The sequence below is a fragment of the Argentina silus genome (genome assembly GCF_951799395.1).
Source record: "Argentina silus genome assembly, chromosome: 19".
Classification (NCBI taxonomy): domain Eukaryota; kingdom Metazoa; phylum Chordata; class Actinopteri; order Argentiniformes; family Argentinidae; genus Argentina; species Argentina silus.
In genome coordinates this window covers 3,346,080-3,357,353 of record NC_139673.1, presented here as the reverse complement: position 1 = coordinate 3,357,353, position 11,274 = coordinate 3,346,080, and the positions used below count along the sequence as shown (strand labels likewise).

The window sequence follows — 11,274 nt, the reverse complement described above, 5'->3', positions numbered from 1 at the left end:
TCTAACATAATTAACTGCAGCCAATATTATTAAGTCCAACTTCTACATCCTACACCAATGATCAAAGCTGCAATTGGGTTGAATTACTGAACTCTTTTATTTCTTCAGGGAAGACCTGACATGACACTGCTCATGAGTTCTTATTTATGCCGCCACGGTTTCACAGTGACTGTGATGTGGTCTGGCTTACGCTGCATGTCAGTGGGTCAACGCAGTCAGCTGATTGTTGGAAACCCCTTAATTATCAGGGGAAAAACAGATGTGCAAAAAAAACAAAACAACAACAACGCACAAAACCCCCAAAACCTCACAGTAAGCTCTCTTCTTTTGGAAATGAGAACTTTTTTCCCAGTGGAAAAATCGTCATGTTGTGTTGTCACTGATAATTCACTGATAATTCTAGGGCACATTTGTTTCATTCCTCCCCTTAGGTATTCGATGTGGAAAACTAGAAAACCGTACCATGTTATTAGAACCCTCATAAACTGAAGAGGGACGACACGCGGAGCCTGGACAACCACAGACTGTCCTCCTCTCATATCACTGTTCCACCGTCCAGCAGTCATGGGGAAAGGCTACTACATCAGTAAGAACCTGGGCTTAGCAGGTATCATAGTAGGTGCTGGAGCTTTGGCCACCATCATAGCCTTGTCAGTGGTCTATGACAAAGAGAAGGCCAAGAACAGGGGCACACTTGCAGCCGATGCAATAGCCACCACCGGCATCCCGAAGCCCACCACCCCATCCACCCCAAAGGAGCCTTGGGAACTCTATAGACTGCCAGACTCCTTGTCTCCTGTCACCTACAACCTCACCCTGTGGCCTCGTCTGGTCGCAAACTCAGATGGCATGTACATCTTCACAGGACGGTCAGCTGTGGTGTTTAAATGTGTGAAGGAGACGGACCTTATCCTCATCCACTCCAACAAGCTGAACCTGACCTTGTTTGAGGGTCACCATGCGACACTGACTGGAGTGGAGGGAGCCACACCACCTAGCATAAAGACCACGTGGCTACAGATGAAGACAGACTACCTTGTGATCCAATTAAATGGTAAATTAGCGGTCGGAAAGGCCTACAGGCTTTACACTGAGTTCCAAGGAGAGCTTGCTGATGACCTGGAAGGATTATACAGGAGCGAATATATTGAGGACGGCGTGAAAAAGTAGGCGTTTTTTATCTTGTTTTGTTTTTAATATCTTCCTTTGTTTTTAGAAATGTTTCCTGTAAAGCATTGCATGACATTTGTGTATATTGTAGCATGTGTATGTATGCATTTCGCACTCGAATGCGATTTTGACAGAGACTTTGTAGTGTCTGTTGCTGTGTTAATGTTTATTTATTTTGTTTGTTGATAATGATTCATTATTTTCTAGAGTTGTTGCCACATCTCAGATGCAGGCTACCTACGCCAGGCAAGCCTTCCCCTGCTTTGACGAGCCTGCCATGAAAGCCGTCTTTGACATCACTCTCATTCATGACCGTTGGGCTGTGGCTCTGTCAAATGGCAGGGATATCGGTTAGTTCAGAGTTGACACAGGGTAGCCTTTTGACATGTACAACATGGAAAGCATAAGTTTGAGCGTAGTATATTATGATCATTTAACCAAAACAATCATGAATCACATGTTCAAGCCTACAATACAAACCGGCTGTAAAAACATCTGAACAAACAGCAGAACAGCTGTTTCAAAGGTTAAGCAAGCAATGGTTAACATGCTGTAGATAATGAGTCATATAGATAAAATGTCATAAGAAAATCAACTGGATGCTGCTAATGGTTATACTGTAGGTTATACTGTAGTTTGATCAATCTTTCCATTCCCTCTCCCTCTCCGTCTCCCTCTAATCTAGAGACGGTCAACCTCACCATAGATGGCACTCCTGTCGCCATGACTACATTTGAACCCACTAAAAGAATGTCCACGTATGTTCTGGCATTCATTGTCAGCGACTTCGTTAATATCGGTGGATCAATGGAGGGCAGTAATGTTATGGTAATTCAATTCAAAATGTCAAAACCAACCATTTCTTCTTCAAATGTGCATGTTTTTCCCCCCCCGTATGTTAATGCAGGTCCTGCTCCTATGTCATGCATGTCTTCATTTTTTTTTCTTTTCGTTTTTTTCCCCCAAATTTTTCTTTGCAGGTTCGAATCTGGGCTCGCAGAAAAGCAATAGATGAAGGCCAGGCAGACTATGCCCTAAACATTACAGGACCAATATTGAAGTTTTATGAAAGTTACTACAACACGGAATACCCACTTAGCAAATCAGGTAGGTTCTAGTAGCTTTCCATTAGCAGTAGATCCTTGGAGCAGGAGTGTGCTAACCTGCGCATTATCACTACATTGATTTCAAATAGCCAAGTAACCCTCAACTAGGGATGCACCGATACCGAGGACTGATCAGCCGATACCAAACACCGATCAGGAAAAAGGCTCTTTTTCTTTCTTTTGTTTATACAGCAACACACGCTCTGTGTGTGGATGTGCTGTGCTTGCCATCATCCTTGTCCATCTAAAAACAGTAAACGCCATGCTCAAGCTGGGAAACGTTAACTTATTGATTGAAGACCCCATTTCATAAATTTGCATAAGAATAAATACATACAACTGACCGAATTGAGTCGTTTTGCTGGTGTCTGTCTCAAACAGATAATAGTAATTCCAGACTGTGGACATGGTGGTTATTGTTGTCACTGCACTCCAGTTTTTACGATGCTCAGCATCGGATCGGTGCGTCTCTCCCGTCAATACATTGACAGTACAACTCAAGACTGTGTCTCTTTAAACAATACACACTGTATCTTTTCCCTTGCAGACCAGATAGCCCTGCCTGACTTCAGTGCAGGGGCCATGGAGAACTGGGGTCTCATCACCTACAGAGAGAGAAACCTGCTCTACGACCCTGCCAGCTCCTCCAGTACGAACAAAGAAGGAATTGCAACAGTTGTTTCCCACGAGCTCGCTCACATGGTACTGTATATCCTGTATAACTAATGGCATCACTTCCTGGAGAAACCTTGCAGGGGATGACTAATGCTGGTTTCCAAATCAGCCCATGGCCCCCCCTACACCCTAGTGACTCCTGTGGATCTGAAAGGATCTGGTTTAAGCAACATGGCAATTGTTCAGACAGCGCGTTCCGATAGGCTGGGTGGAATTTACACCATATTGCTTACACCTGTACATTTGTTTCACATCAACAGGAGTGTCTAGGGGGTAGGCACAAAGAGTCGATTTGGAATCAATTTAAAACCAGAATGATTTGTTCCTTTGCAGTGGTTTGGAAACCTGGTGACCCTGAGGTGGTGGAACGATTTATGGCTGAACGAAGGTTTCGCCTCCTACGTAGAGTACCTGGGAGTGGAACATGCTGAGCCCAACTGGGACATAGTAAGAGATTCTGTTTCTTGGAGAAAAAAGGATCTGCCCAAGATTTACGGCATACCACCTCATCTGTGAAACATGGTGGAGAAGGTATTAATGTTAGGGCATGTATAGCTAGCCACTAGAACTGGCTAACTGCAGCATTCAGTGTATTCTGAAGTGTACAGAAACGTCTTGTCTGCTCAAGGACAAAGTAAATGCCTCAGAATGAATTGGAAGGCGCTTCATCACACAGTAAGACAATTACCCAAAACACACTGCCATAGCAACAAGTGAGTAATACATAACAGTGTTATGTTCTTGACTGGCCAAGTCAGTCTTCAGATTTAAAGCCAATTTAACATGCATTTCATTTCCTGATGATAAGATTTTAGGTAAAAATAGCTCAAAACAAATTAAAACGGAAGATTGGCTGCAGTACAGGCATAGCAGAGCATCACCAGAGAAGACACCCAGTGTCTAATGGGTCCCAGGCTTCAGGCTGTTATTGCATGCAAAGGATTGTCGACCAAATACTAAAAACGAGTGCTTAATTTGGACATTTGATAAATCTGTGGGTACCCTGAAACAGGGGGACCATGCATAAAATGTGTAAACGTTTCCAAATGGTGAAACCAATATGTACACAAATACTATCAAATAAAAGTCAAGCTTTTGGAGTGTAGAGCCAAAAGAAGAAAAGAGGCCAATACTTATTCACGGCACTGTGTACGCATGTGATGATACAAGGCATGCATTTAAAACAGTTTATCTGTTAGTGACCCTAGAGAAAGTGTCCATTTATTGGTAATATCCATCTTATAATCTTCTCTCAGAAAACAAGATAGCTAAACAAAACAACATCTTAAAAAAAAAAAAAAAAAGGCAAAGGTATGCAGATTGCAGAAGGCCGCTGAGCCAAGGACTCTAACTCATGTGAATGCTCTGCTCCTCCACAGAAAGACTCCAACATCCTGTATGACATGCAAAACGTGTTTTCTGTGGACGCCTTGGCCTCCTCTCACCCCCTCTCCCGTCGAGAGGAGGAGGTCAACACACCTGCCGAGATCAGCGAGATGTTCAGCACCATCTCCTACAGCAAGGTCCCTTCTCCTCTCACCATAGACCTGCCACACGCCATACAAACCTAAACAAACATCTAAGGTCTTTTTTATTTGTAGAAGACCTCTTCACCCCCTCTACCCCCCCTGTACTAACCCAAACCCCAACCCTTGAGACCTCTTCACCCCCCACTTCCCCCCTGTACAAGTTCTCTCCTGCTAATAAAAAAAAAAAATATATAGCTTCTGGCATTACAACTGCCAATGGCCCCTGGTGTGAGCATTGATTACTTTGTCTTATGGTGACTGTTGGATAGATGATTCACTTACTTAAACAAATGTATTTGTTGTAAGTCGCTTTGGATAAAGGCATCTGCTAAATTCCATAAATGTAAATGTAAATGTAGAACGGAGGAGATTTTAGGGGTAGATTTTATGGGTACGATGAAGCTGCCAAAATCATCATATCATCATCATCAGTCATTATGGTCATCAATCATTCAAGTCTAAACCGAGAGGGTCACCCTTTAAACTAAGTTGCCCCTATACCTGTTTACCTGTGTAGTAACCCTGTAATAACACTACATTGTAGAAGTGTTATTTATGAGAGAATGTTTTCCTGTTTGTAATTCTGTGTGTTTCTCCACCTTAGGGGGCTGCAGTGTTGAGGATGCTCTCAGAGTTCCTGTCAGAACCTGTCTTTGCCAGAGGACTCAGTGTGAGTACCAACAGTAATGTTAAACCTTGGTCTCTCTCTCTCCCTTTCTCTCCCTTACATTTTTTACATTTAAATTGTTTACATTCTCTCTCTCTCTCTCTCTCTCTCTTACCTGAACCAGTTTGAATCTAAACGATCGCTGAATATGAGTGATGATATTGTATTAAGTAATAAGCATGGTATAGTCAAGATACTGTATGCGTCAGGGAAAATATGTTTTAAATCTTTCTTTCTCTCTTTCTTTCTATATCTCTCTCACTCACTCTCTCTCCCTCTCCCTCCCTCTCCCTCCCTCTCCCTCTCCCTCTCCCTCTCCCTCCCTCTCTCTCCCTCTCCCTCTCCCTCTCCCTCCCTCTCTCTCCCTCTCCCTCTCCCTCTCCCTCCCTCTCTCTCTTCAGTCTTACCTGAACCAGTTTGCCTTCAACAGCGCTGACTATTCAGATCTCTGGAATCATCTTCAGTCAGTAAGTTCTATTTCAAACATGTGTGTAAAATTACTTAGAAACGTCTATTCCTCTAAATATATTTATTCGTCTAGTTTTAACTTGACAAATTATCTACTGTTAAAGGAACACTAAATGTAATCATTTCATATTTGACACGTGTGTATTCACAGGCAGTGGACAATACCCCGGGCATGAGTCTACCGCACTCCGTTCATGACGTCATGAACCGCTGGATCCTTCAGATGGGATACCCAGTGGTCACCATAGATACCACCACAGGAAAGATCTCCCAGCAACACTTCCTGCTGAACCCAGAGTCTGTCGTGGACAGGCCATCTGAATTTAAGTAGGACTAAAGCTTTGTACTAATAACTACTTATATGAAGCAGCATGATTTCATGTTGGTTAGAACCACAACAATTGAGAGAAGGTCTCAAATTCCTCCCCCGTGACCACCGTTGTCCCCCACCATGTCCATTCTCTATGTGTGTTGCTACAGAGATCCGGTATTTACAATTACACTGATTGGCACAAAGGGGGGGCGCTATCGAGAACAACTGAAATTCCAAACTTGTCTCCTGTTCCGTTTCAGTTTACAGTCATGTCACTTTGGACACAAATGCATCTTCTCATGAGAAACAGGTTTCCCATAAGGACCTACAGTATATAATTAATGTACTGACAATTCATCATCATTCATGGTGGACAATATGTTTACTGTCGACTTTCAACTTTGTCTTGAGCTACACGTGGTTTGTCCCCATGAAGTGGATGGTGAGAGGAGCAGCACGGGAGCCACACTGGCTGCTTCAGAAAACAGGTAACGTACCAGGTAACCCAGGTAACCCAGGTAACCCAGGCAACCCAGGTAACCCAGGCAACCCAACTGACTTTGCTCTACCTGGCTGACTATGCTCTACTTTTTCCTTATCTTAACTTACAATATTACAAACACACCTCTCAGAACATTCAGCCCTAAAATGATCTAACAATTTATATTAGATTAGGGTAAATAGTGTTTATTGTCGGTGGAAACAGAAATTGACTTAAACGCCCACATTAGTCGTTTTTACGGGTCTTAGCTGATATATGACATTCCGGTAGTGCACAATGTTATTGCACAGTTATGTTTTATCACTTGTGTGTATTTTGGGCGATACGTTCTATTTTCTTAGCTCCTCGTAAAATCGTTTCCCACTTGCCATGATGTATGACATTTCGTACAGATCTCTGAAGTGTGATGTGGCAAGTCTGTAACCGTAAAGCTAACGCCCAGGGTCAAATATAACCCTAACCACCTTCACTGACAATTTATTGAATTGCTCATAGCTGTATCTGGCGTTATTTTCCCAAATAGCTTCGTGAATGACTAACATCACCACAGGGTGTGTTGGTTCTTTGAGTATCTTCTTTCAGGAAAAGCCAGGAGCATCATCTGTAATGACTGGAGGACTCAGGCAAAGGACTCAAACGCACGAGACAAAAACTTAAATCCAATAGAAAAGTCTTTACTTTCAGAAAGGTTTGGTACACAGGTAGGCAGTCAATGGGTAGGCAGAATGATCCAGGAAGGGGGCAGGCAAAGCAGGGTTTGGTACATAGGCAGGCAGTTCAAAAAGGCAGGCTGACAATCCGAAAAGGGGGAGGCAAAAGGGCAAAGTCAAAAACACTATCAGAGATTAAAAAAAAAAAAGAGAAAAAAAAAAGAAGAAAGAAGACTTGACGCTGGAAGACTTGACACAAGCTACAAAGACGAACTGGCACAGTGACAGGAAACACACAGATTAAATACACAGGGAAGGATGATGAGGAACAGCTGAAGCTAATCAGGGCAGGGTAGACACACAGGGTAGATCACACAGGTGGGAAACACACAAGGGCAGGTGGCGAAGTGTCTGAAACGAGAGACAAGCTGAGGAACACAAAACAAGCAGGAAACAAAAAACGAGTCACATGAAACAAAGACAAACATAAACTAAGAAACCGGACGAGACGTTACATCACCAGGTTATGCCATTGATATATGTTGATCTCTGTGCTTACGCCAGGCACACACATCCCAATGAGAACAAGTGGAGATGACTGGGTGTTGGCCAATGTAAACATGTCTGGCTACTACAGGGTGAACTATGACCTTGCCAATTGGGAACGCCTCGTCACCCAGCTGAGAACCGATCACAAGGTGAGCATTATGATGATCATAAAGGCATTGTTCCAATGTTCTAATTCACCATCAGAGTGTAAGTTGATATGAAATGAGACCTCACACAATGTGGGACCCTCGGGGAATACAAGGCAGCATACTGCGGGTAGAACATGTAGAACATGTGTACTGAGGAGGCAAGAGAAGGCCAGGTCCGTTCTCTCTGTTCATCAGCGTCACTTAATCATCGTTTTCCGCAGGTCATTCCCACGATCAACCGAGCTCAAATAATTGATGACGCCTTCAAGCTTGCAAGGTGAGCGTCTTTTTGATTTAAAGCTTTCACAGATATTTCTTGTCACCTCTGGAGACTGACAGTGTTTTGATTTTTCGTCAAGCGCTAAACTAATAGATACAACATTGGCTCTGAAAACCACCCGGTACCTCTCACAGGAGAGAGACTATATCCCATGGGAGTCAGCTTTAAGAAACTTCAAGTACTACATTGTCATGTTAGACCGGTCTGAGGCGTACGGAGCTCTTCAGGTTGGTTTAGATGCTTTAGAATACTGGGAGCTAATCAATGCTACTGGTACCCTTCAATCACTTTCATCATTTGTATGGAGGAGATAATTGTTTTGATTCTATGGAAAATATCAAAGGACACAAAAACTCTCATCATCCTTTGTCTCAAAGGCATACCTCAGGAAACAAATCAGACCTCTTTTTGAGCACTTCAGGACTATAACTTCAAACTGGACCACAGTACCTGCAAAACTCAATGACCAGTAAGAACCCCCCATGGCATGAACATGAAACCCTGTTATTTTGAACCAGTTATAATACTGTATATGAGTCATTCACATTCTCTGTCATGATGTATTAGGAGCCGTCTCTTCAGTCTTGTTCCTCTTGTCCCCCCCCCCCACCCACCCCCCTCCTCAGATACAACCAAATCAACGCCATCTGGATGGCGTGTAAGATGGGAGTGGAGGGCTGCAGGGAGCTCACCAAAAGCTTGTTTAAACAATGGATGCAGAACCCAGACCACAACCCGTGAGTACTAAACACACTGACGGTGATAGTCGACCTGGAATGAGTATCCCGAAACCCTCGTAGCACTAAGATCATCCTACCGTAAGTTCATTGTGGGCGATGGATGACAGGTAATCTAGGTCTAAGTAAGCTGTTTGGGAAACTCACCCCTGATTTTCCTGTTTTTGGTTGCTTAGTTATTATTATGAATGTATTACTTTATTACTACTTTATTATATTGTATTGATTGTTGATTTATTGATTGTTGTTGTACGAGGAGCTCGATTCAAAAAGCATTCCACTACATCAATTATGGCTGTATGCGATGTATGTGACCAATAACATTTGACTTGATTCGACTTCTGGTTTTGTATTTCTCCGTTGACACTACGTTTCCCAGGATTCACGCTAACCTGAAGACCACGGTGTACTGCCGTGCCATCTCCGAGGGGGAAGTGGAGGAGTGGGACTTTGCTTGGGCCATGTTCAAGAACGCAAGTCTGGCCTCTGAGGCTGACGAGCTGAGGTCAGCGCTCTCCTGTGCCAAATCACCGTGGTTGCTCAACAGGTACAGTACGCACAACACAACGCCATCCAGACACTCCAGAGCAGCAAAAGAAAAAGGAAAAAAAACACACAAAAAACGTGACTGTAGATCATTGTCGGTTCGTCATCTGAGGTCAGTGTTTTGTGGAGTCTTTAAGCAAGCAAACAAACAATTAAAACAATTACCTGAGGTGCTGACAGGCCTGAATGGAGGGGATGTTCGTGAATGCAACAAGTCAGCAATAAAAACTCTCTCTGATGTGTTAATAATTCAGGTACCTGGAGTATTCCCTGGACCCAGACAAGATTCGGAGGCAGGATGCCCTGTCTACCATTCAGTCTGTAGCCAGCAATGTAGTGGGAATGCCGTTGGCCTGGGACTTTCTCAGAGCCAAGAAGGACATGATCTTTAAACTGTAAGTCTTGGCCCATGATACCAAATGTGTGAGTGTGTCGCAGATCGAAGGAAATAATTGACATTGTATTGGCTGAATATGAGTGATGACATACTTAGTATTAAGTAATAAACATGGTATAGTCAAAATACTGTATGCCTCAGGGGAAATATGTCTCTTCTCTCTGTCTCTCTGTCTCTCTGTCTCTCTGTCTCTCTGTCTCTCTGTCTGTCTCTCTCTCTCACTCTCCTTAGGTATGGAGAAGGATCCTTCTCATTCTCAGGGATTATCAGGAGTATAGCCAGGAGATTCTCAACTGAGTTTGAGCTTCAGCAGGTACGTCCACAGGAGACTGATTTTCATTCCAAAAATGTAATTCTTGCTACACCAGTTTACAATAATTCAGAAAACTGTGACATGAAAATGTTGTTTTTGAAACGCAGTGAATTTTGTAATGTTTTTGAAGTAGTCTGGAATGGCTAGCCTCCAACTGATCTTTTGTTCTCTCTGTCACATTGGCTAAATGAATGAGAATGTTGACAGTTAAAAGGTACACCTAATTACTTCCAGTAAAGCGTGGGGCTGCTCGCACCAAGAGTACTTGATTACTGACTTCACATACCTCCTATGTACCCCTATGTGCCTCCAGTGCGAGAGGCTGGTAGAGGTAGAAATCGGAGGGCGGGCTCATTTCTGCCTCCACCGGCCTCCCCTGGACTGCCTCCGGGCGTATGATGTCATATGTCTGTTCAGGCGAAGGGGGGGAAAAAAAAAGCACGCAAGGAAACTGTGAACCTGAAGTCACCCCTGAGACAGCGGTGGATGTGGATGGTAATGGTTGGTCTGTCTTTGTTGTTTCACAGCTAAAAAAGTTCAAAGAGGACAATGCCCCTGTAGGTTTTGGCTCAGGCACATTGGCACTTGAGCAAGCTATTGAGCAGACCACTGCCAACATCAAATGGGTGGCAGAGAACAAAGCCCATGTGTTGAAATGGCTAACTGAGGAATCTGTGTGAAAAAAACCCAACCCCTGCCACACTGAGATGAACGTTTGACTTCTTGTTGACATGTCAGGGATGTTACATTACATTTATGGCATTTAGCCGACGCCTTTATCCAAAGCGACTTACAACAAATACATTTCTTTAAGTAAGTGAATCATCTATGCATCAGTCATCATAAGGGAAAGCAATCTATGCTCAGACCAGGGGCTATTGGCAGTCACAATGCTAGAAGAAGGAAAAATTATTATTATTATTATTTTTTTATGACGACTTGGGCCAGGAGCTTTTCCTGATTCTGAATTAATCCCTAGTCAGGTCATGTGGGTCAGGGAACTTATTATGGACACATTTCTACTTAAATCATGATGTTACTCAAATTATGTTGTACAGATTATTTTCAGTGCACTGTAAATTGTCCCCATCCACACACATGCCACTGCCACTATATTTGTTTTTCATTATCTACTGTCCTGTGTTGATTATTACAGTGAATATGTCACATTCATTTATTTTATATTGATGTATATTCAACATTGGATAAACATTTTAAAAAAT

At 43.1% G+C, this 11,274-nt stretch overlaps 1 protein-coding gene across 1 annotated transcript; it reads left to right on the top strand.

Moving 5' to 3' along the window:
* Nucleotides 1-564: 564 nt before the first annotated feature.
* Nucleotides 565-11,154, top strand: LOC310819794 (aminopeptidase N-like; the record flags this gene model as incomplete). Its single annotated transcript, XM_083691184.1, has 20 exons — nt 565-1,166; nt 1,378-1,520; nt 1,856-1,998; nt 2,151-2,277; nt 2,824-2,978; nt 3,285-3,398; nt 4,331-4,474; nt 5,085-5,150; nt 5,549-5,614; nt 5,767-5,942; nt 6,340-6,416; nt 7,645-7,778; nt 8,000-8,055; nt 8,138-8,285; nt 8,436-8,527; nt 8,685-8,795; nt 9,175-9,342; nt 9,596-9,736; nt 9,970-10,051; nt 10,579-11,154. The coding sequence occupies 20 exons, from the start codon at nt 565-567 to the stop codon at nt 10,729-10,731; spliced, it is 2,898 nt and encodes a 965-aa protein (XP_083547310.1). The 3' UTR covers nt 10,732-11,154.
* Nucleotides 11,155-11,274: the final 120 nt, after the last annotated feature.